Source organism: Mytilus edulis, chromosome 2 (assembly GCF_963676685.1).
Source record: "Mytilus edulis chromosome 2, xbMytEdul2.2, whole genome shotgun sequence".
Taxonomy (NCBI): Eukaryota; Metazoa; Mollusca; class Bivalvia; order Mytilida; family Mytilidae; genus Mytilus; species Mytilus edulis.
In genome coordinates, this window is record NC_092345.1 from 39,781,226 (window position 1) to 39,808,345 (window position 27,120).

Sequence of the window (27,120 nt, forward strand, 5' to 3'; positions counted from 1 at the left end):
GATTTGTACCAAACTTGGACAGAAGCTTTTTGATGATCAAAAACTAGTATCTATCTAGAGGGAAACTTTGTCAAAATTTGTACCTGTTTATCTTATTTTACTTATAAATTGAGTAAGTTTTTCTTCCAGTTAATATTACATACAGTCTGCAGTTAAAGTTTTTAAAACATTTATTAGATTCATAAACTATCCTGAATTTTTACCAAACTTTGACAGAAGCTTCGCTTTTTACAATCAAAAGATTATATCTAGAGGAATATTTGAATTGATTTTTTTCCTCATTCTTGTTGAGCCTGTGATTAACAGAAAAAGTAGGCTAGACACTGGGTTTGGCTTAACCATTTCGAATTTTATACAACCGCAAAATAATTTTTATACGACCGCAAAATTAAAAAAATTTTGGTCGTATATTGGTATCACGTTGGCGTCGTCGTCGCCGTCGTCCGAATACTTTTAGTTTTCGCACTCTAACTTTAGTAAAAGTGAATAGAAATCTATGAAATTTTAACACAAGGTTTATGACCACAAAAGGTAGGTTGGGATTGATTTTGGGAGTTTTGGTCTGAACAGTTTAGGAATTAGGGGCCAAAAAGGGGCCCAAGTAAGCATTATTCTTGGTTGATTTTGGGAGTTTTAGTTCAAACAGTTTAGGAAAAAGGGGCCAAAAAAGGGCCCAAATAAGCATTATTCTTGGTTTTCGCACAATATCTTTAGTATAAGTAAATAGAAATAAATGAAATTTTAACACAAGGTTTATGACCACAAAAGGTAGGTTGGGATTGATTTTGGGAGTTGAGGTCCCAACAGGTTTTTAGGAATAAGGGGCCCAAAGGGTCCAAAATTGAACTTTGTTTGATTTCATCAAAAATTAAATAATTGGGGTTCTTTGATATGCCAGATCTAACTGTGTATGTAGATTCTTATTTTTTGGTCCCGTTTTCCAATTGGTCTACATTAAGGTCCAAAGGGTCCAAAATTAAACTTAGTTTGATTTTAACAAAAATTGAATCCTTGGGGTTCTTTGATATGCTGAATCTAAAAATGTACTTAGATTTTTGATTATTGGCCCAGTTTTCAAGTTGGTCCAAATCGGGGTCCAAAATTAAACTTTGTTTGATTACATCAAAAATTGAATAATTGGGGTTCTTTGATATGCCAAATCTAACTGTGTATGTAGATTCTTAATTTTTAGTCCCGTTTTCAAAAATACCAAAGGGTCCAAAACTAAACTAAGTTTGATTTTAATAAATATTCTTTGGCTTTGTTGATATGCTGAATTATTCATGTACTTAGATTTTTATACGACCGCAAAAATTTTAATTTTTTGGTCGTATATTGCTATCACATTGGCGTCGTCGTCGTTGTCGTCGTCCGAATACTTTTAGTTTTCGCACTCTAACTTTAGTAAAAGTGAATAGAAATCAATGAAATTTTAACACAAGGTTTATGACCACAAAAGGAAGGTTGGGATTGATTTTGGGAGTTTTGGTCCCAACATTTTAGGAATTAGGGGCCAAAAAGGGCCCAAATAAGCATTTTCTTGGTTTTCGCACTATAACTTTAGTTTAAGTGAATAGAAATCTATGAAATTTTGACACAAGGTTTATGACCACAAAAGGAAGGTTGGGATTGATTTTGGGAGTTTTGGTTCCAACAGTTTAGGAATTAAGGGCCAAAAAAGGGCCCAAATAAGCATTATTCTTGGTTTTCGCACAATAACTTTAGTATAAGTAAATAGAAATCTATGAAATTTAAACACAAGGTTTATGACCATAAAAGGAAGGTTAGGTTTGATTTTGGGAGTTTTGGTCCTAACAGTTTAGGAATAAGGGGCCCAAAGGGTCAAAAATTGAACTTTGTGTGATTTCGTCAAAAATTGAATAAATGGGTTCTTTGATATGCCAAATCTAACTGTGTATGTAGATTCTTAATTTTTGGTCCAGTTTTCAAATTGGTCTACATTAAGGTCCAAAGGGTCCAAAATTAAACTAAGTTTGATTTCAACAAAAATTAAATTCTTGGGCTTATTTGATATGCTTTATCTAAATATGTACTTTGATTTTTGATTATGGGCCCAGTTTTCAAGTTGGTCCAAATCAGGATTCCATATCAAGTATTGTGCAATAGCAAGAAATTTTCAATTGCACAGTATTGCACAATAGCAAGAAATATCTAATTGCACAATATTGTGCAATAGCAATTAATTTTCAATTGGAGTTATCTTTCTTTGTATAGAATAGTAGTTGATAATATATGTTGGAAATTTGCCAGACATGACTATGATGTCATTTTCTATTTTTATTTGCCAATAACTTTATGTAAATAACTTCATTGGAAATTTGCCAATATAAAATGTTGCTGATGAAGCTTTTTTTCCTTATCTTATCTAAAATGTTTTTAGATAGTGTATGTTTGACATTTGCCAGACATGACTATGATGTCATTTTCTATTTTTATTTGCCAATAACTTTATGTAAATAACTTCATTGGAAATTTGCCAATATAAAATGTTTCTGATGAAGTTTTTTTTATTGTTTTATACAATAAACAATGTATATTCACTTTTACTACCAACCAATCTTTACCATTCAGTGATAACAAGCACTTTATTTTACATTTTAATATTTTATGATGTATTTAAAAGAGTAGTTATTGTTGCAAACTCCATTAGAAATTTGAATTGATATCAGTTTTGGAAAAAGGGAAACGGGGATGTGAAAAAAAAGGGGGGGGGTAAATTTTTCTCATTTCAGATTTCATAAATAAAAAGAAAATTTCTTCAAACATTTTTTTGAGAGGATTAATATTCAACAGCATAGTGAATTGCTCAAAGGCAAAACAAATGTTAAGTTCATTAAACCACATTCATTCTGTGTCAGAAACCTACATGTATGCTGTGTCAACTATTTAATCACAATCCAAATTAAGAGCTGAATCCAGCTTGAATGTTGTGTCCATACTTGCCCCAACCGTTCAGGGTTCAACCTCTGCGGTCGTATAAAGCTGTGACTGCGGAGCATCTGTTAAACAATTTTCATTAATTTGGTAAATTTTTGTAAAATTGTTCAATAAAGTAAGATCTACAAACATCACCAACACCAAAACACAATTTTGTCATGAATCCATCTGTGTCCTTTGCTAAATATGCACATAGACCAAGGCGATCGACACAAAGAGCCTCTATTGTTTAAGTGTATGGATCTCTCTGAAATTGTAGTACAAGTGTTCATACTCCAAAGGAAAGGCTTGGAATGAGTTTTGGTGTTATTGCTCCAAGGGGGGTTTCAATAAAAAAAATATTGGGGGGGGGGGGGGGGGGGATTTACAATTTTGTCAAGGGATTCATATTTTTTTTTTTTTAATTTTTCAAATATCGATTTTTGAAAAGTTTCAAGAAGAAATCTTCAATTGCACACTATTGTGCAATAGATTTGTTAGATCTTTGACCACATTGATTTTGTGTCAAAAATTTGATCACAATCCAATTCAGACAGTATCAAGCTTGAATATTGTGACCAAATTTGCCCCAACTGTTCAGGGTTCGACCACTGCTGTCGTATCAAGCTGGGCTCTTTAAAATGCTGAATCTAAACCTGTATTTATTTTGATTACTAATTAGATAATACCACATTGAGGTCCATAGGGTCCTAGATTAAACCTTTGTTTAATTTCATCAAAAATTGAATTTTTTGGGCTCTTTGATATGCTGATTCTTACAATGTACTAAGATTTTGGAAATTGTCCTAGACCATTATAGGTAAATGTCCAATTCAAATTTTTATACTTTGCAAAATTACATATTGGTATCATGTCGTCCTAATGTTAACCGAGGTGTTGTCATCGTCAGCATCGTCTGAAGACAGATGTTTTCTGGATAATAACTTGTAGTATAAGTCAATAGAAATCAATAAATTTTAACACAAGGTTTATAACAACTGAAGGAAGGTTGGGACTGATTTTAGGGGTTATGGTCTTAACAGTTCAGGAATTATGGGCCAAAAAGAGGCCTGAAAAGGCATTTTTCTAGTTTTCAGACAATAACTTGTGTTTAAGTGTATGAATATCTCTGTAATTATACCACAAGTTTCCATACCACGAAGGGATGGTTAGGAATGGCTTTGTTGGGTTATGGCTCAAACCATTTAGGAATTAGGGGCACAAAAAGGGGAAAAACAAGGGTTACTTGGTTAATGGACAAGTAAGACAATTTTAAAGCAGTGCAAGGGAGGTAATCCAAACATAATATGTTGGATTACCTCCGTTAGTACTGCTTTAAAATTATGTATTAAGAAATATTATATTTTCTTGAGATGGTTAGCTGTCAATTTACTTTAAGAAGTTACTATCAAATTTATGCTGATGTATTAATTTTCTATTATATGACTTTTATATTAAAAGATGTATTTAAATGGGTAGTGATTTTTGCATCTCCAATGGAAAGGACAAGGTACGATAAGGCCCGTATTTGGCCCCCCCTTTTTTCTCATTTTTCAAATTCTGTTTTGGAAAGCTACTTATAATCACGTTTAAATATTCCCCTAGGTTTGAAGTTTGTTTGGATAAACTTTAAAACCATTAATTTTAGAAAATGGGTGGGGGTAAAAGGACATAAAAAACACCAAAAGAAGGAAAAATTACGATTTTCGGCCATTGTTTGTTAAAATTTAATAGCATACGTGACCCGGAGAAAAATATGGCAATTTAGATAACAAAAACAGTTCTCATGACATTGGAATAAAATAATTCCTGGGTCATGTTGGCACAGGCACTCAAAAACTAAAAAAATGAATAATAACAGAAAGTTTACCCCCCTCACCTCACCCAGTTGCTAAAATTAGCGGTTTTGAAGTTCATCCAAACAAACCTCAGGGAATATTTTTAATTTTGTAAAAAAGAAATTGGGGACGGGTGGAATACAATTTTTTTTCTCGGTTGGGGTAAATATGCAACAGTATTGCATGAAATAAAAAAATGGGGTAATTTTTTAATTTTTTTTTGGGAGGGGGGCAATTTGCAACAGCAAAGTGTATTAGACAAAAGCAAAAAATTGAGCATATTACTAATTCTGAATTCTTTGACTACAGTTGTTCTGTGTCAGAAACCTATTATGTGTCAAATATTTAATTACAATCCAAATTCAAACCTGTATTAAGCGTAAAAATTGTGCCCAACCGGTTCAGGGTTAGACCTCTGCAGTCGTATCCAGCTCAGCTTGGCGAAGCAATTTCTTCTTCTATGTGACCACATTCATTTAGTGTCACAAACCTATGCTATGTCAAATATTCAATCATAATCCAAATTCAGAGCTGTTTTCAGCTTACATGTACATGGTGTGTCCATACTTGCTCAACTGTTAAAAGTTGACCTCTGTACAAAAATTCTGGTTTGCTGTTGACAGCCTCTTCTTTGCTATATACATTATTTTTTATTTTTAGCTTTGGCAATTTTTATAGGGAAAGCTACTGTCATAATACTCACAAATCAAAGGCAAACACACACAAGGGCAATCCATGTTATACATTAAAATAATACCAAACAAGCCAATTTTATACACTGTATACACTCTTCGTATGCATTTTAATATTGAACAAATTTAAACTGTAACCATATCATAACCCCTTACCTAAAAAAAGAACTACTTAATTTATTTGTATGCATATGAAACTAAACAAAATATGTAAACAAAAAAGGTCTGACTTAGAATAAGAAAAGGCATACATAAAATATGACGATGTTCAACATAGATTAATCAATCCCATTCACTTAAAACCTAAATGAGGACTCAACTCCCAAGCTTCACAATATTTGCCTCACTAGAAGTAAAGGTCAAGCTACGCCATTGAATAATTTGTGATTTGGAATTGTTTGAATATGTCATGTATGTTGTTTGTTTTTAGTTAAGGTAACTGGTTTAACTGGCCATATACTCATTTGAGAAACAGAAGTATTGACATATACATGTATAAGAAATTAAGAATTGGAAAAAGGAAGGATATTTGTTACTTATTTCTTTTCAAACCTTTTCCCTTAAGATAATCGAAATTATACTTTATAATGAAATTTGAGGTTGAATGTGATTAAATACACTTTGTTTTCTTCATTGTAACCTAAGGATACAATTAAAACATGTTAAGAATCTATAATTTGGAGAATTGACACACAAAAACAGTTCTAGAGTTATGCCCCTTTATAAATGGAAAAATTGCATTTCTTTTTTATTTCCGTTCCCTAACTTTAGTTTGCCTCAACTGAATGTTAAAAAATTTATAATCAATGTTTATTACCACAAAACACAGATCAATTTTGAATTTTGGAGGCGTTACTTTTACCCTTCTAGAGTAAACGCTATGCCCCTTTACAAATGGAAAAATTGCTGAATATTTTGTTTCAGTTCTATTCATTTAGTTTGGCTGTACCGAATGTTAGGATACTTGTACACAATGCTTATTACTGAAAAAACACAGATCAAGTTTGAATTTTGGTGGCTTCACATTTACTGTTCTCGAGTTATGCCCCTTTACATTATACAAATGGAAAAAAGATGACTTTTTCTTTCTGTTCTCTAACTTAAGTTTGCCTCAACCATTCACAATGCTTATTATCCACAAAACTCAGATCAAGTACAAATTTGGGTAGAATCACTTTCACAGTTTTTGAGTTGTGTCCCTTAATAACATTAAATCAAGCAGGGGTATCATGGACACATTCCTCATATTATTTTTTTTCAGAAATCATGTGTATGGTATGTTTGAAAGAGAAAGACATTTTTCCCATTTGTCAAATCTTGAAAGGGAATTGGCCTTCCGCACAGAAATGGTTAGTAAATGTTATGTACAGATTGATTTTGTAAAAAAATTGTTGGGTAAAGCTGGACAAATTTTTATTTTCAGGACAACCCTATATAGCTCTATATATATATAGAGCTATCCTTTGCTTGATGCGAGGGATTCACATGGGTGAATAATTGTTTGCCTCACCTTTCACCAAATCAATTATATGTAGTTTAACATAGGACCCTAAGGGAAATACATATAAAGGGCCAAGTGAGCTATTCTCATTGCTTGCTGTCAGTCATCACACATCCATCATTGTCCTCGTCGTTAACTTTTTAATTTTGCATCAGATAATGGTATCATGTCGTCGTTGTTGTCTGCATCGTCCGAAGACACATTTAGTTTCCGGACAATAACTTTAGATTTAGTGAATGGATATCTCTATAAATTGGTACCAGAAGGTATAATACCACTAAAGGGAAGGTTCGGATTGATTAGTTTAGGAATTAGGGTCCAAAAAGGGGCCTTAAATTAGCATTTTTGTAGTTTTCAAACAATTAATTGTGTTTAAGTGTATGTATCTCTCTGAAATTATACCACAAGTTTCCATACCATGAAGGGGTTAGTATTGACTTTGGGGGGGGGGGGGGGGGGTGGTAATGTCTCAAAATGTTTTGGAATTGGGGGTTAAAAAAAGCAAAATTAGGGGCAAAAAAAGGGGAAAAACTAAATTTTCCAGACTATAACTTTAGATTTAGTAAATGGATCTCTATTAATTTTTACCAGAAGGTTCAATACCTGCACTAAAGGAAGGGTGGGATTGATTTTGGGGGTTATGGTCCCAAAAGTTTAGGAGTAAGGGGCCAAAAAGGTTTTTTTTTTGCATTTTAGTTGTTTTCAATCAATAACTTGTGTTTAAGGAGGTCTGCGGATACAAAAAATTCAGCAAAAAATTAAACATTTGTTTTTTCATGACAAATTATATTTATTACACTATTAATTATTACTGTATGATATGGTACAAAAATCAATCAAAAAAATCGATTTGGTTTGGCCCCAGCTGACTTTTAAAATGTTTATATCATTGGAAAAGCTCCAAATTATCTCCCTTTGGTACAAAAAAGCCCTTTTTTGGCATTAAAATTGAAATATCTTTTTAAACACAACAATGACCTATATTTTCATACAACTACAGTCTAGGAATAAAGGGCCAAAAAGGGGCAAAAAACAAGCATTTTTGTAGTTTCAAGTCAATAAATTGGAGTTATCTTTCTTTGTCCAGAATGGTTGTTGAATCACCTAAAATCAATGCTTTATATAATATTCTTTGAAAATTAGAGTTATCTATCTTTGTCCAGAATAGAAGTGGAATCAAATTAAATCAATGCTATATACAACAGTGTTCTCCCCAGGCCCTTAAAGGACCAAAGGCCTACGATGTATAATTTTGACCGTGGTTCTATAGGTCTTACCGCGATGTATAATTCTTATCCATGGTGCTAAAATTTTCAGGTGAAATTTGACCAGTTCAAACCAGTTCAAACCCAGATTGTTTACACCACTAATTAATTTACCTTATTGAGGTTTACCTTGTTGATTGGATTTAATCCATGTTACTAACACTTGTAACATGATTGTTTTGTGTCTTAATTAAGATTTGATAATTTTATGATCACAAACAACTACACACTCAGGTTGGGCGTATGACATTTGCGCCGATTTTGAAATTTTTCATTCTTTCATTTGCGCCGATTTTATTTTTTCATTTGCGCCGATTTTATATTTTTTCCTAATTGGATTTACAGGTAAGTTACAAGTAAATTCATACTTTTACATTGACTAATCACAGAGTATAAAGACAAATCAAGTGACATTGCAATTGGTAAATGGCTATCCCAATGTTTCGGGTTACCATTCCTTTCCCTAAATGAAATCGATAACTGCTTCACTTTTGACATTGTCTGACGCTCCTTCTGATGACAAATGTCATATATTCTTAGACAACGTTCAAGTACACATTCCATAACGGTCAACCAATTCGTGATGGCGTCCATAAAATTAACGAAGCGATGATTTCAACTTCACCATTTGGAACTCTTGGTTTAATAGCTTCCTTGCGAGAAAATGCGAACTCTAGAAATGCCCCCACCAGTACGTATGCCAGACAAAGAAAAGATGTCCTTCGTTATCGATAATTACGCCAAATATAGAAGAGACGAAATCATAAGAAAGGAATTTATTAGATGTGTTGCCTATACATACTCGGCAAGAACAGATTTATGATTTGAATGTATTCCGTTTTTATGGATTTGAATGCGGTACATATATTTTTAATTCGTCATTTTAGTATAAACAAAGTTCTTTTATCTTAGGTTTTTATTTCTTGATTTTAAGCAGACAAGTTATATACATGTTATGATTGACAATTCATAACATATGCACAACTGGCTAACGGAAGAGTTCTTTAATGATAAATGAAAATAACATTACTTGGATGGAGAGTTGTCTCATTGGCACTCATACCACATCTTCTTATATCATTTCACCTGTAATTTACCTGTTATTTACCTGTAAAAAAAATCGGCGCAAATGAAAAAAAAAATCGGCGTAAATGAAAGAAAAAATCGGCGCAAATGCAAAACGCCGCTCAGGTTGTCTGGCAAAACAGCCTTTTGACATCTGAATAATCTCACATGACCCAGTTAATTCAAGTAGAAAATTCAAGTTTATTTACAATTAATTGCAATCTACTTGATTTATTTTATAAATTAAAGGTATGACTACCTTCAAACTGAATATCTATATCCAAAATTAATGAATGAAAGAAGTAAACAATGTTCATAAGCACATGCTAAAATCTATTTTTATCTACTTCCTGTCATTTAGGCGGGAAAAATAGGGAGACTGTTGTTGACATTAAATATGGTTACTTATTAGGGAATTATTTTTAAATGAATCATGACAAACAAAGATTAAAGTTTTAGTGCATCACAAGAGAGGTTAATATTTACATGAAATTTATATTTATGGCAAAATGTTTATAATTTTTTTTTAGTAGAAGTTAAGATAGAAACTGGTTCAAATAATAAAAGAATATAAAACAGGCTATTATTTGAACTTGGAATTATTTTTAATTATGGAATTTGCATGATTTCTTCTGCTTGGAATTTTTAATAAATTCCATGTTTATTCTCTACTTAATTGTTCTGTGAAATGCACAACACTTTCTTTTACAAAGAAGATAGTACATTTTCAATAGAATGTACTGTGCCGCGCACAACACTATCTATACAAAATACATTGTATGGAAAGTGTTAGGAACCGCTCAAACATTATAATACCAAATAAGAAACCACAAGAATTTATGCAAATTCCATAATTAAAAATAATTCCAAATTCAAATAATAGCCTGTTATATAGTCTTGTAAATTTAATGTATTCTTAAGACGGGAATCCTTATATATATATATATACAACAATTTTCTATTTAGAAACTAGAAAGTTTTTTAAATTGAACTCTTAAATAATATTTTATTTTAATTGATCATAGATTTTAAAATTTTAAATAACTATAATTATTTTATAGTAATGAATCATGTTTTATATATTTTAAAAAGATATTCAAGTATACAAATTGTTTATGATTACTTCTCTTTTACCAATAATTTTCTGACTCAATGTCTACATAACACAGTACCACAGGATTAAAACAAAACAAAAGACATAAAAACAACAGTAATTAGAAATATAGGAATGGCCACACAACACGACACCACACATTATACAATTATTTTACCAAGAGCAAGTGTTAGCCTGGTGCGATCCAAAAATCCTGGGGAGAACACTGTGTAACAATATATACAATGCAATATTCACTTTACTACCAACTGATAAATTAAAGCAATCTTTACCATTCAGTGATTACAAGCACTTAGATTGCCATTCTAGGGTTATGCCCCTTTACAGGTGGAAGAATTGAAGAATTTTTTAGTTTCTGTTCTCTTAACTTAAGTTTGTCTTGACTAAATTTAATGAAATGTGTATATTATGCTTATTACCTCTAAACTCAGTTTATGTTCAATTTTTGGCAGCTTTTCTTTTACAGTTCTTGAGTTATGTACCTTTATAACGTTATGCTAGCGGGGGCATCATCTGTGTCCTTTTGGACACATTCCCCATTTATTTTTTTAGAAGTTACAACTAGTACTGTTACTATTAATTAATATTAATTTTAACCATGACTGTATGACATGTTATATTTTAATATTTTATGATGTATTTAAATGAGTAGTTATTGTTTCAAACTCCATTAGAAATTTGAATTGAGATCATTTTTGGAATAGGGAAAGGGGGGAGTGAAAAAAAAATTAGGGTGGGGTCATTTCAGATTTCAGAATTTTAAAAGAAAATTTCTTCAAATATTTTTTCTTTGAGAGGATTAATATTCAACAGCATAGTAAATTGCTCAAAAGCAAAAAACAAATTTTTAAGTTCATTAAACCACATTCATTCTGTGTCAGAAACCTATGCTGTGTCAACTATTTAATCACAATCCAAATTCAGAGCTGTATCCAGCTTGAATGCTGTCTCCATACTTGCCCCAACCGTTCAGGGTTTGACCTCTGCTGTCGTATAAAGCTGCGCCCTGGAGCATCTGGTTTATTATTGTTTTCAAATAAGCTGTACATAAACTAAATAATTGTAAAATTTAATTGATTTCTGTAATTAGGTTATTTTTATACGACATTGAATAATTGGGGTTCTTTGATATGCCAAATCTAACTGTGTATGTAGATTCTTAATTTTTGGTCCCGTTTTCAAATTGGTCTACATTTAGGTCCAAAGGGTCCAAAATTAGTTTAATTTTTACAAAAATTGAATTCTTGGGCTTCTTTGATATGCTTGAATCTAAACATGTACTTAGATTTTTGATTATGGGCCAAGTTTTCAAGTTGGTCCAAATCAGGATCCAAAATTATTATATTAAGTATTGTGCAATAGCAAGAAATTTTCAATTGCACAGTATTCAGCAATAGCAAGAAATCTTCAATTGCACAGTATTGTGCAATAGCAAGAAATTTTCAATTGCACAGTATGGTTTAAGTTCATTAGACCACATTCATTTTGTGTCAGAAACCTTTGCTTTGTCAACTATTTAATCACAATCCAAATTTAGAGCTGAATCCAGCTTGAATGTTGTGTCCATACTTGCCCCAACCATTCAGGGTTCAACCTCTGCGGTCGTATACAGCTGTCTGCTGCGCCCTGCAGAGCATCTGGTTTTATTTCGATATTACTTCTATTTCTCCTATAAGTTCACCAGAAAAAAAATACATTAACAAAAATGTATGCTTCTTTCGGAGGCTGATTGTGAGCTTTAATGAACGGTGACCCCATTTTTAGCCATCACTTGTAGTCTGTCATCGTCGTCCTCGTTGTCCATCTGGTGTAAACTATTTCAAACATCTTCTCCTTTGAAACTACTGAACCAATTTCAACCAAACTTAAACTGAATGATCCTTAGGGTAACTTGAATAAAGTTTGTGTTTTATTTTCTGTTTCGTCAAAAAACATGGCTGCCATGGCTAAAAATAGAACATAGGGGTAAAAGGCTGATTTTGGCTTGTATCTCAAAAACCAAAGCAATTAGAGCAAATATGACAATGGGTTTAAGTGTTCATAAGGTAAGGTTCTATCAACCCTGAAATTTTCAGATGAATCTATTATACATTTGTTGGGTTTCTGCCACTAAATTAGTAATTTTAAAGAAATTTTGCAGTTCTTGGTTATTATCTTGAATAGTATTAATGATAAAGATAAATTGTGAACAGCAACTATGTTCAGCAAAATAAGATCTACAAATAAGTTTATATGACCAAAATTGTCAATTGACCCCTTAAAGAGTTATTGCCCTTTAAGGACAATTTTACACAATTTGTTTATCATGTTTTCTATCTTTAAAAAATCTTCTTTTCCTGCATCGGGAAATGTAATCATGTCCATTTCCTGCAACGTTTTTTTGTATACATTATATATAGAATAACCATACATTGTCTCGAAATATCAATGTTATTTGTACAAAGCTTAGAAACTGGTAGAAAGCGAGGCTGAGCCGAGTACAAATAACTTTCGAGACAATGTATGGTTATTCTTTATATACTGCAACTCTTATAACTGTTCTAAATGAACTATTTAGGGTAAAAACCATCGATTTTTAATTTGGAGCGGACAATGTTAAATTTCCGAGAACCGGTATGTTTTATTGACGTCATAAATAAAACTCTACGGAAACCCATTATTGACGTCATAAATAAAACTCTATGGAAACCCATTGTCAACGTCATAAACAAGGTGATATACGGTCAGTGACTGTATATCACATATGAATATACAGTCAATGCAATTTAACTGCTCAAATAGTACAGCTGCAGTATATAAAAAGATATCAACATTTGTTTTTAAAATCACAGTCTAATCTGTATATAAAGATTTTAAACCTATAAGCACCCCACCACACTGTAAATATCTGTGAGAATATTTGTTTTTGCATGAAACCAATTTATCCCAAGTGGGAGTGCTCTGATATAAATAACAGCGGAAATACCTGTACAGAACAAAACATTGGTGTCTTTCCGCCTTACTTATAATCCCTATCAAAACATGTTCGTTGTTAGAATAAAGTACAAAGAACTTCTGAAGGATTTGCCTTCAACTGCAATTATATTGTATGCTGGCAAAACAAAACTATCCATAGTCGCTGCAACGTGTAAGCACCTGTCCTGATTGATTCAGGGGCTTGTCGTCGAGCTTGTCGTTCAACAGTTATCGTTTGTTGATGTGGTACATTGATATTTTCCCATTTAGATATATAAATTAGATAGTTGATTAGATAGTTGGTTTTCTGTTCGAAATTGTGTACACTTATAATTTTGGGGTCCCTTATAGCTTGCTGTTTGGTCAGGATCAAAGCCTTGTGTAAAAGACCGTACTTTGACCTGTGTTTGTTATTATCAGGTTGGGAAAAAAATCTGATGGATAACTGGATACCATAAGTATGAATATATAGTGAGAGCAGAAATGCAACTTAGTGTCACTGGGTGACAGGAATATTAATGTTTAAATGTATAGTGAGAGTATACATAGGGCTACTGTGAGAGTAACGGAGGATTATTGATCTCATTAGAGGAATTAAGTAATAATTTTAATTCTAGGATCTATATTTTATTAATAAGTATCTCCCCAGATGATTAGATGGTGTTTCAGTCCATAATTGAAGAACAGTAGTGGATGTATTATGTTGTATTCCCAACGGTTCTCCAAGAAAGTGGATGAATAATAAAAAAACAGAACAGATAAGAAGAAGGAACAACCCTCCCCTAGACAAGGGGTAATTTTACTGTTGTAGAAAAGAAAATAGAAATACCAAGGATTTGTATAGTGCTACTATACAAAACTTTTGAAAACTCAGAATTATTTACTGAAAAAGAGGAGAAATACATCATATTTTAAACCAACTTTTCTAAAAGACAGGTCCACTTATTTTGAATATTAAACTGTTAAAGTAAATGTGTTAACATGGTTAAAGTCCAGGAAAATAACAAAATTCTTGGACATGTTATGACATTTAATACCAGATAGATATATAGTTCTTTGGAAAAACATAAGCCCTTTTGTATTAAAAAGTGGGGTTTTTTTCACAAAAAAATATATTATAACTTATATTGACCCCTCATAAAAGGGATATTATAACATTAAAGGGTTGTTCCAAACCTGATAATGACTTCGATGGAGAATTGTCTCATTGTCTGAGTCACACATACATAGATCAGATTGAATTATTCAATTATTTCTTGGTGAACAGGGAAAAATACTTCATAAATTAAAGAAATGTCCAAGTACAAGTGATAGATCAAGTTTTAATATTGTCAAAACCTACTATTTTATCTATACAAAAAAAATATAATCGTTCGCCTTTACTTTTCAAGCTTTGCCTCAAAAATTTGCAAATTAAATATTTTTTTATTAAAATTTTCAAATCGCTTGCTCGCCCCAATTTTTGAAGTCCAAAAATTCGTAGAACAAGAAATTAAATTGGTGTGACCTTAGTAATGACTTTGGAGGGTTAAGGCTCAAAATGTTTGGAATTAGGGTAAAAAAAAGGGGAATTAGGGGCCAAAAAGGGGGGAAACTAGGTTTTTCTGGTCAATAGACACTGAAGACAATTTAAAAGCAGTGTAAGGGAGGTAATTCAAAAACAGCTAACAGTGTACAATGTTTGGTATGTTTTCGGATTTACCTTCCTTACACTATTTGTAAATTAAATATAAATATACTAAATAAATAAATGATTTGGAAAATATGTTGAAGGTATAAAAAGTCGTGAGAATTCTGAATGCAATTAGGTTCTATCCTGGGCACTCTGGTTCTATCCCTTGGTTCCATCTGGGTTTTTTGGATTCTGAACCTTGGTTGTGTCCAGGTTCTTTGGTTCCAAACCATGGTTACTGGTTCATATAAGACATATAACTAAACTCAATGCAACAGTACTTGTATTACAGGTCACTACAATTGCCTTCAACATAGAACATAAACTCTCGTAACACTGTAATTAAAACCGTCTATCAAAAAAGTTTGAGCAGGATTTTTTGCAACGATTATCTTACCACTGTTAATTGAGAATCGAGTCGTGCAGTTATAGGTCAACAAATTAAAACACTAAAAACTAGGGTTTACCATTAATTTCTAACCTAACAATGTGATAGTTCTATGGTAAACTGATGGAAACACTTGATACAGTCATGAAATTGAATATTTGAAATAGTCGACCAGAACAATACAAGACAGTGTTGTTAACAAAACATACAAATTTTAATCACAATGCACAAATAAGGAACCGTATTTACTCATCTGAAATGTATGCTTGCGTTAAACAATGGAAATTAACACTGTATATTTATATAAACGATCAATCTTGTAATGTATAAAGAAATGTCTGGTTTTGGACTTATTGCAAAAAAAAAAGGGGGTTGGTAGTAGTTTTCAATTTTTTTTCCAAAATTTTGAAAAGTTTGAAGAAGAAATCTTTAATTGCATAATATTGCAAAATAGATTTGTAAGATCTTGACATTTGTTTTGTGTCAGAAACTCATATTATGTCAAGAATTTAATCACAATACAAATTCAGAACTGTATCAAGCTTAATGTTGCCCCATACTTGCCCCAACTGTTCAGTGTTCGACCTCTGGGGTGGTATAAAGCTGCCTCCTTCAGAGCACCTGGTTATATTTTGAACTTCTTCTAGAGAACCACTGAATGGAATGGAACCAAACATAACATTATTGTGCCTTATGAGGTGTTGACCTGGTTGGGAACAATCCCCCAAATTAGGGACTGTTTCGCAGGCAAGAGGTCAGTGACTGTTGAAGAAAAGAAAAGAGAAAAACTAGGATTTTTAACTAAAAATGGGAAAAATTGTTATATTTGGAACAACTTTTCTAAAAGAGGCCTACTGGTCCCATTATTATACGACCGCAAAATTTGAAAAATTTTTCGTCGTATATTGCTATCACGTTGGCGTCGTCGTCGTCGTCCGAATACTTTTAGTTTTCGCACTCTAACTTTAGTAAAAGTGAATGGAAATCTATGAAATTTTAACACAAGGTTTATGACCACAAAAGGAAGGTTGGTATTGATTTTGGGAGTTTTGGTCCCAACATTTTAGGAATTAGGGGCCAAAAAGGGCCCAAATAAGCATTTTCTTGGTTTTCGCACTATAACTTTAGTTTAAGTTAATAGAAATCTATGAAATTTTGACACAAGGTTTATGACCACAAAAGAACGGTTGGGATTGATTTTGGGAGTATTGGTTTCAACAGTTTAGGAATTAGGGGCCAAAAAAGGGCCCAAATAAGCATTATTCTTGGTTTTCGCACAATAACTTTAGTTTAAGTAAATAGAAATCAATGAAATTTTAATACAATGTTAATGACTACAAAAGAAAGGTTGGTATTGATTTTGGGAGTTTAGGTCCCAACAGTTTAGGAATTAGGGGCCAAAAAGGGACCCAAATAAGCATTTTTCTTGGTTTTCGCACCATAACGTTAGTATAAGTAAATAGAAATCTATGAAATTTAAACACAAGGTTTATGACCATAAAAGGAAGGTTGGTATTGTTTTTGGGAGTTTTGGTCCCAACAGAATAAGGGGCCCAAAGGGTCCAAAATTAAACTTTGTTTGATTTCATCAAAATTGAATAATTGGGGTTCTTTGATATGCCGAATCTAACTGTCATGACTGTGTATGTAGATTCTTAACTTTTGTTCCAGTTTTCAAATTGGTCTACATTAATACAATACAATACAATACAATACAATATTTTTATTTTCCAAATTAAAGGGCCCATTAAGAGCATAACATTAATTACAACATGACATAAACATTACAGAGTGATTAAAGAAACATAAAATAATAATTGAAATTCAAATGCATGAAGAAAGGATCAGTGGTAAAGGGGAGATAATTTTGATACATTAAGGTCCAAAGGGTCCAAAATTAAACTTAGTTTGATTTTGACAAAAAATGAATCAGTTAGGTTCTTTGATATGCTGAATCTAAAAATGTACTTAGATTCTTGATTATTGGCCCAGTTTTCAAGTTGGTCCAAATGGGGGTCCAAAATTAAACTTTGTTTGATTTCATCAAAAATTGAATAAATGGGGTTCTTTGATATACCAAATCTAACTGTGTATGTAGATTCTTCATTTTTGGTCCTGTTTTCAAATTGGTCTACACTAAAGTCCAAAGGGTCCAAAATTAAACTTAGTCTGATTTTAACAAAAATTGAAATCTTGGGGTTCTTTGATATGCTGAATCCAAAAATGTACTTAGATTTTTTATTATGGGCCCAGTTTTCAAGTTGGTCCAAATCAGGATCTAAAATTATTATATTAAGTATTGTGCAATAGCAAGTCTTTTCAATTGCACAGTATTGCGCAATGGCAAGAAATATCTAATTGCACAATATTGTGAAATAGCAAATTTTTTTTTAATTAGAGTTATCTTTCTTTGTCCAGAATAGTAAGCAAGAAATATCTAATTGCAACATATTGTGCAATAGCAAGATTTTTTTTTAATTGGAGTTATCTTTCTTTGTCCAGAATCAACTTAAATCTTTGTTATATACAATATACAATGTATATTCACTTTTTACTACCAACTGATAAATTAAAATAATCTTTACCATTCAGTGATAACAAGCAGTTTTTTTACATCTTAATATTTTATGATATATTTAAATGAGTAGTTATTGTTGCAAACTCCATTAGAAATTTTAATTGAGATTAGTTTTGGAATAAGGGAAAGGGGGATGTGTTTAAAAAAATTGGGTTCAATTTTTCTCATTTGAAATTTCATAAATAAAAAAAGAAAATTTCTTCAAACATTTTTTTGAGAGGATTAATATTCAACAGCATAGTGAATTGCTCTAAGAGAAAACAAAAATTTTGAGTTCATTAGAACACATTTATTCTGTGTCAGAAACCTATGCTTTGTCAACTATTTAATCACAATCCAAATTTAGAGCTGAATCCAGCTTGAATGTTGTGTCCATACTTGCCCCAACCGTACAGGGTTCAACCTCTGCGGTCGTATAAAGCTACGCCCTGCGGAGCATCTGGTTTTTAATGATAAAATATAGAAGATACAAGTCCAGGAATATTACAAAATTCTTGGACATGTTTTGACCATAAAATACCAAATATAGTCCTAGGAAAATTTTATGTAAATGAAATAAATATGTGCTCATTTGTATCTCTTGAAAAGTACCCTTCATAAAAGAGATAGTCATTACATTGAGAGGTTAGCCCTCATTTTAGGGGTTGTTCCCAAGCTGAGAAATATGAACAGGACTTTAAATTGCTGATCATCACAGAAAAAGGATATTACTGTTATATATGTGACCCAAAAATACAGCACTAAAGCCAGGAACAGGACAGAAACTAGGATCAATAATTCATGCATTCGCAGACTTCAAAGGAGTAGGGAGTCCTGCAAAAGCCACCTGCTATTTGAGATGTGCAAAAATTATTTGTCAAAAGAAAGGCTTAGGCAGTGGTAGCAGAAGAACAATTCAATACCATTAAATGTGAATACCATACTAATCATTCTTTTTGTGACCCAAACCCATAGTAAACATAATAACCAGTTGAAAATGTAAAAAAATAAAACACCTAGTTGCAATTAGTGATTTTTTCAAAACACCCACCTTATCTTAGTGAAAAATGGAAAACACTGTAGGAGGTTCCATACTACGAAGGGAAGGCTGCTCCAAGGGGGGAGGGAGTAGGGGGTATCAAGAATATTTTTTTGGGGGGAGGATCTTTTTTCCAATTTTTATACAACCGCAAAATTTGAAAAATTTTTCGTCGTATATTGCTATCACGTTGGCGTCGTCGTCGTCGTCGTCGCCGTCGTCGTCCGAATACTTTTAGTTTTCGCACTCTTACTTTAGTAAAAGTGAATGGAAATCTATGAAATTTTAACACAAGGTTTATGACCACAAAAGGAAGGTTGGTATTGATTTTGGGAGTTTTGGTCCCAACATTTAAGGAATTAGGGGCCAAAAAGGGCCCAAATAAGCATTTTCTTGGTTTTCACACTATAACTTTAGTTTAGTTAATAGAAATCTATGAAATTTTGACACAAGGTTTATGACCACAAAAGAACGGTTGGGAGTTTTGGTTTCAACAGTTTAGGAATTAGCATTTTTCTTGGTTTTCGCACCATAACGTTAGTATAAGTAAATAGAAATCTATGAAATTTAAACACAAGGTTTATGACCATAAAAGGAAGGTTGGTATTGATTTTGGGAGTTCTGGTCCCAACAGAATAAGGGGCCCAAAGGGTCCAAAATTAAACTTTGTTTGATTTCATCAAAATTGAATAATTGGGGTTCTTTGATATGCTGAATCCAAAAATGTACTTAGATTTTTTATTATGGGCCCAGTTTTCAAGTTGGTCCAAATCAGGATCTAAAATTATTATATTAAGTATTGTGCAATAGCAAGTCTTTTCAATTGCACAGTATTGCGCAATGGCAAGAAATATCTAATTGCACAATATTGTGAAATAGCAATTTTTTTTTTAATTAGAGTTATCTTTCTTTGTCCAGAATAGTAAGCAAGAAATATCTAATTGCAAAATATTGTGCAATAGCAAGATTTTTTTTAATTGGAGTTATCTTTCTTTGTCCAGAATCAACTTAAATCTTTGTTATATACAATATACAATGTATATTCACTTTTTACTACCAACTGATAAATTAAAATAATCTTTACCATTCAGTGATAACAAGCAGTTTTTTTACATCTTAATATTTTATGATGTATTTAAATGAGTAGTTGTTGTTGCAAACTCCATTAGAAATTTTAATTGAGATTAGTTTTGGAATAATGGAAAGGGGGATGTGTTTAAAAAAATTGGGTTCAATTTTTCTCATTTGAAATTTCATAAATAAAAAAGAAAATTTCTTCAAACATTTTTTTGAGAGGATTAATATTCAACAGCATAGTGAATTGCTCTAAGAGAAAACAAAAATGTTAAGTTCATTAGAACACATTCATTCTGTGTCAGAAACCTATGCTGTGTCAACTATTTAATCACAATCCAAATTTAGAGCTGAATCCAGCTTGAATGTTGTGTCCATACTTGCCCCAACCGTTCAGGGTTCAACCTCTGCGGTCGTATAAAGCTACGCCCTGCGGAGCATCTGGTTTCCTTTTCAAAATTTTTCAAATTTCAAATATTTGAAAAGGTTCAAGAAGATATATTCAATTGCATAGTATTGCTCTATATATTTTTCATATCTTTGACCTCATTTATTTTGTGTCAGAAGCCTATATTATGTCAAAAATTTGATCAGTATCAAGAATTTTGTATCCAAATTTGGGTTTGACCTCTGCGGTTGTACCAGACTGCACTCAGCGAGGCATTTATTTTTATGCCCCACCTAAGATAGTAGAGGGGCATTATGTTTTCTGGTCTGTGCGTCCGTCTGTTCGTCCGTCCTTTCGTCTGTCCGTTTGTCCCGCTTCAGGTTAAAGTTTTGGTCAAGGTACTTTTTGATGAAGCTCAAGTCCAATCAACTTGAAACTTAGTACACATGTTGCTTATGATATGATCTTTCTAATTTTACAACCAAATTAGACTTTGGACCCCAATTTCATGGTCCACTGAACAAAGAAAATGAAAGTGCAAGTGTCAGGTTTAATTTTTTTGTCAAGGTAGTTTTTGATGAAGTTGAAATCCAATCAAATTGAAACTTTGTACACATTATCCCTATGGTATGACCTTTCTAATTTTAATGCCAAATAAGATTTTTACCCAATTCCACGGTCCATTAAACATGTAAAATGATAGAGCGAGTGGGGCATCCGTGTACTTTGGACACATTCTCAGGGATCTCCATGGATGAAAATTAAACGATGGAGGAACTTTCACCATTACAAACCGTGTCTACGCTGTACAGTGTAGTGCGATCGGAAGTATTTTATCCCTCCATACAAGGAATGAGAATAAGAAGTATCAATATTTTCATTTTTTGCTGTTTTTAACCATTCAAATGCCAAGTCTTCATGGTCGCCCCTTAGTCGAGAATGACCAAAAACTGTCATGAAGGTCTCCATGTAGATTTTTTGTATTTTTGTTAATTGTTATGGGGGTTAAAAATCATATGATGTGGAGCTTATTTTTCATGGACACTGTCAAATTCAGAACCCATTACCTGTATGGCTGATTTGCAGCAACAACAAAACGATTCGTACGGGTTATGTAAAAGGTTAAAGAGATTTGTAAAGCAAACGTTGACAAATGAAATGGTTTTTAATGACTTTATCTGGCAAATTGATGCTGTGCAACATGCATCTTTCGAGTCTGAATAGAAACATTTGCTGAAACTTAGTTGATTATTTCGACAAATGGATCGTCTATCCTCAGATAGTATTCTCCTGTCTGGATCTACCTGTACAAGCTCAGGTACAAGTGATTAGTGATCTTAATCTGGATATCCCTCAGATGTTAGAACTGTATTGGATTATAACATAAAAAGCCTAAGGGTTATGCAATCACATGCATTTGATTATAATTGATAAAAAAAAGGGGTCGGGCTACAAAAACCATGAAGTTTTGAACGATGGCGGAAGACAATTTAACGCTGGTGCGAGTCATTTTACTATGGCGCAAGACATTTGAATGATGGCGGGCGCCATCGTTAAACAGGCCATGAAGATCCCTGCATTCTTGTTTAGATTTTTTATTATCTAGCAGGCTTATATGTTATTTATAACTAATTTGACACTTTTTTCATACTTTTAATTCTGGTATGCAAAAAATATTACCTGAATAACCTTAAATGATCGTCAAACGACTTTAAATATTTGAAGTTGCACATAGGAAAAATAGCTCAAAAGAAATCCGTACGTACTATATTATCTTTATTTATTTCTTTTTCAGGGTTTGTACTATTCCTATTACAAGACCATAATTACAGCACCAACAGTAGTCCAGGGATTATACTCAGTTATGTACGATAACATCACAGAATACCCTCTGACAATTAATGTTCTAAAAAGGTTCAACTTATACCCAGAAGTAGGTTAAATGTTTTAGCAAGGACTTTGCAATATTAAATTATTATTTGTTTAATTTATGTGATTTCCTACAACTTTTTAGCTTACCATTCCGAAGGAACTGTGAGCTTTAGCCATCACTTGGCGTCCATTGTCGTCCGTCGTCGTCCATCTGGTGAAAACTATTTCAAACATTTTCTCCTCTGAAACTACTGAACCAATTTCAACCAAACATAAGCTGAATGATCCTTATCTAGGGTATCTAGAATAAACTACTTGTTTTATTTTCTGTTTCATAAAAACACATTGCCGCCATGGCTTAAAATAGTACATTAGTAAAATGCAGTTTTTATACGACCGCAAAATTTGAAAAAATTTTCGTCGTATATTGCTATCACGTTGGCGTCGTCGTCGTCGTCCGAATACTTTTAATTTTCGCACTCTAACTTTAGTAAAAGTGAATGGAAATCTATGAAATTTTAACACAAGGTTTATGACCACAAAAGGAAGGTTGGTATTGATTTTGGGAGTTTTGGTCCCAACATTTTAGGAATAAGGGGCCAAAAAGGGCCCAAATAAGCATTTTCTTGGTTTTCGCACTATAACTTAAGTTTAAGTTAATAGAAATCTATGAAATTTTGACACAAGGTTTATGACCACAAAAGAGCGGTTGGGATTGATTTTGGGAGTTTTGGTTTCAACAGTTTAGGAATTAGGGGCCAAAAAAGGGCCCAAATAAGCATTATTCTTGGTTTTCGCACAATAACTTTAGTTTAAGTAAATAGAAATCAATGAAATTTAAACACAATGTTAATGACTACAAAAGGAAGGTTGGTATTGATTTTGGGAGTTTAGGTCCCAACAGTTTAGGAATTAGGGGCCAAAAAGGGACCCAAATAAGCATTTTTCTTGGTTTTCGCACCATAACGTTAGTATAAGTAAATAGAAATCTATGAAATTTAAACACAAGGTTTATGTCCATAAAAGGAAGGTTGGTATTGATTTTGGGAGTTTTGGTCCCAACAGAATAAGGGGCCCAAAGGGTCAAAAATTAAACTTTGTTTGATTTCATCCAAATTGAATAATTGGGGTTCTTTGATATGCCGAATCTAACTGTCATGACTGTGTATGTAGATTCTTAACTTTTGGTCCCGTTTTCAAATTGGTCTACATTAAGGTCCAAAGGGTCCAAAATTAAACTTAGTTTGATTTTGACAAAAAATGAATCAGTTAGGTTCTTTGATATGCTGAATCTAAAAATGTACTTAGATTCTTGATTATTGGCCCAGTTTTCAAGTTGGTCCAAATCGGGGTCCAAAATTAAACTTTGTTTGATTTCATCAAAAATTGAATAAATGGGGTTCTTTGATATACCAAATCTAACTGTGTATGTAGATTCTTCATTTTTGGTCCTGTTTTCAAATTGGTCTACACTAAAGTCCAAAGGGTCCAAAATTAAACTTAGTCTGATTTTAACAAAAATTGAAATCTTGGGGTTCTTTGGTATGCTGAATCCAAAAATGTACTTAGATTTTTTATTATGGGCCCAGTTTTCAAGTTGGTCCAAATCAGGATCTAAAATTATTATATTAAGTATTGTGCAATAGCAAGTCTTTTCAATTGCACAGTATTGCGCAATGGCAAGAAATATCTAATTGCACAATATTGTGAAATAGCAAATTTTTTTTTTAATTAGAGTTATCTTTCTTTGTCCAGAATAGTAAGCAAGAAATATCTAATTGCAAAATATTGTGCAATAGCAAGATTTTTTTTTAATTGGAGTTATCTTTCTTTGTCCAGAATCAACTTAAATCTTTGTTATATACAATATACAATGTATATTCACTTTTTACTACCAACTGATAAATTAAAATAATCTTTACCATTCAGTGATAACAAGCAGTTTTTTTACATCTTAATATTTTATGATGTATTTAAATGAGTAGTTGTTGTTGCAAACTCCATTAGAAATTTTAATTGAGATTAGTTTTGGAATAAGGGAAAGGGGGATGTGTTTAAAAAAATTGGGTTCAATTTTTAGCTCACCTGGCCCGAAGGGCCAAGTGAGCTTTTCTCATCACTTGGCGTCCGTCGTCCGTCGTCGTCCGTCGTCGTTAACTTTTACAAAAATCTTCTCCTCTGAAACTACTGGGCCAAATCAAACCAAACTTGGCCACAATCATCATTGGGGTATCTAGTTTAAAAAATGTGTGGCGTGACCCGGTCAACCAACCAAGATGGCGGCCACGGCTAAAAATAGAACATAGGGGTAAAATGCAGTTTTTGGCTTATAACTCAAAAACCAAAGCATTTAGAGCAAATCTGACATGGGTAAAAATGTTTATCAGGTCAAGATCTATCTGCCCTGAAATTTTCAGATGAATCGGTCAATCGGTTGTTGGGTTGCTGCCCCTGAATTGGTAATTTTGAGGAAATTTTGCTGTTTTTGGTTATTATCTTGAATATTATTATAGATAGAGATAAACTGTAAACAGCAATAATGTTCAGCAAAGTAAGATCTACAAATAAGTCAACATGACCAAAATGGTCAGTTGACCCGTTTAGGAGTTATTGCCCTTTATAGTCAATTTTTAACCATTTTTCGTTAATTAAAGTAATCTTTTACAAAAATCTTCTCCTCTGAAACTACTGGGCCAAATTAATCCAAACTTAGCCACAATCATCTTTGGGGTATCTAGTTTAAAAAATGTGTGGCGTGACCTGGTCAACCAACCAAGATGGCCGCCACGGCTAAAAATAGAACAAAGGGGTAAAATGCAGTTTTTGGCTTATAACTCAAAAACCAAAGCATTTTGAGGAAATCCGACGGGATAAAAATGTTTATCAGGTCAAGATCTATCTGCCCTGAAATTTTCAGATGAATCAGTCAATCGGTTGTTGGGTTGCTGCCCCTGAATTGGTAATTTTGAGGAAATTTTGCTGTTTTTGGTTATTATCTTGAATATTATTATAGATAGAGATAAACTGTAAACAGCAATAATGTTCAGCAAAGTAAGATCTACAAATAAGTCAACATGACCAAAATGGTCAGTTGACCCGTTTAGGAGTTATTGCCCTTTATAGTCAATTTTAACCATTTTTCATAAATTAAATTAATCTTTTACAAAAATCTTCTCCTCTGCAACTACTGGGCCAAATTAATCCAAACTTGGCCACAATCATCTTTGGGGTATCTAGTTTAAAAAATGTGTGGCGTGACCTGGTCAACCAACCAAGATGGCCGCCACAGCTTAAAATAGAACATAGGGGTAAAATGCAGTTTTTGGCTTATAACTCAAAAACCAAAGCATTTTGAGGAAATCTGACAGGGATAAAAATGTTTATCAGGTCAAGATCTATCTGCCCTGAAATTTTCAGATGAATCGGTCAATCGGTTGTTGGGTTGCTGCCCCTGAATTGGTAATTTTGAGGAAATTTTGCTGTTTTTATACGACCGCAAATTTTGAAAAAATTTTCGTCGTATATTGCTATCACGTTGGCGTCGGCGTCGTCGTCGTCGTCGTCGTCGTCGTCGTCGTCCGGCGTCCGAATACTTTTAGTTTTCGCACTCTAACTTTAGTAAAAGTGAATAGAAATCTATGAAATTTTAACACAAGGTTTATGACCATAAAAGGAAGGTTGGTATTGATTTTGGGAGTTTTGGTCCCAACATTTTAGGAATAAGGGGCCAAAAAGGGCCCAAATAAGCATTTTCTTGGTTTTCGCACCATAACTTTAGTTTAAGTTAATAGAAATCTATGAAATTTTGACACAAGGTTTATGACCACAAAAGAAAGATTGGGATTGATTTTGGGAGTTTTGGTTTCAATAGTTTAGGAATAAGGGGCCAATAAAGGGCCCAAATAAGCATTTTTCTTGGTTTTTGCACAATAACCTTAGGTTAAGTAAATAGAAATCTATGAAATTTAAACACAATGTTTATGACCACAAAAGGAAGGTTGGTATTGATTTTGGGAGTTTAGGACCCAACAGTTTAGGAATTAGGGGCCAAAAAGGGACCCAAATAAGCATTTTTCTTGGTTTTCGCACTATAATGTTAGTATAAGTAAATACAAATCTATGAAATTTAAACACAAGGCTTATGACCATAAAAGGAAGGTTGGTATTAATTTTGGGAGTTTTTGTCCCAACAATTTAGGAAAAAGGGGCCCAAAGGGTCCAAAATTAAACTTTGTTTGATTTCATCAAAATTGAATAATTGGGGTTCTTTGATATGCCGAATCTAACTGTATATGTAGATTCTCAACTTTTGGTCCCGTTTTCAAATTGGTCTACATTAAGGTCCAAAGGGTCCAAAATTAAACTAAGTTTGATTTTGACAAAAAATGAATCGGTTGGGTTCTTTGATATGTTGAATCTAAAAATGTACTTAGATTCTTGATTATTGAAGTTTTTTGGTCCAGTTTTCAAATTGGTCTACATTAAGGTCCAAAGGGTCCAAAATTAAACTTTGTTTGATTTCATCAAAAATTGAATCCTTGGGGTTCTTTGATATGCCAAATCTAACTGTGTATGTAGATTCTTCATTTTTGGTCCTGTTTTCAAATTTCAAATTCTACATTAAAGTCCAAAGGGTCCAAAATTAAACTAAGTTTGATTTTAACAAAAATTGAATTCTTGGGCCTCTTTGATATGCTGAATCTAAACATGTACTTAGATTTTTGATTATGGGCCCAGTTTTCAAGTTGGTCCAAATCAGGATC

General features: G+C 32.7%; 1 protein-coding gene across 1 annotated transcript in view; it reads left to right on the forward strand.

The window, feature by feature from the left end:
* The window catches only part of LOC139510159 (protein C-mannosyl-transferase DPY19L1-like), a 306,322-nt gene that overhangs the window by 10,729 nt on the left and 268,473 nt on the right, over positions 1 to 27,120 (forward strand). The window contains exons 3-4 of the mRNA XM_071296510.1: positions 6,729 to 6,816; positions 22,281 to 22,418. Of these exons, the coding sequence (XP_071152611.1) occupies positions 6,729 to 6,816; positions 22,281 to 22,418 (226 nt within the window). The remainder of the gene's footprint in view (positions 1 to 6,728; positions 6,817 to 22,280; positions 22,419 to 27,120) is intronic.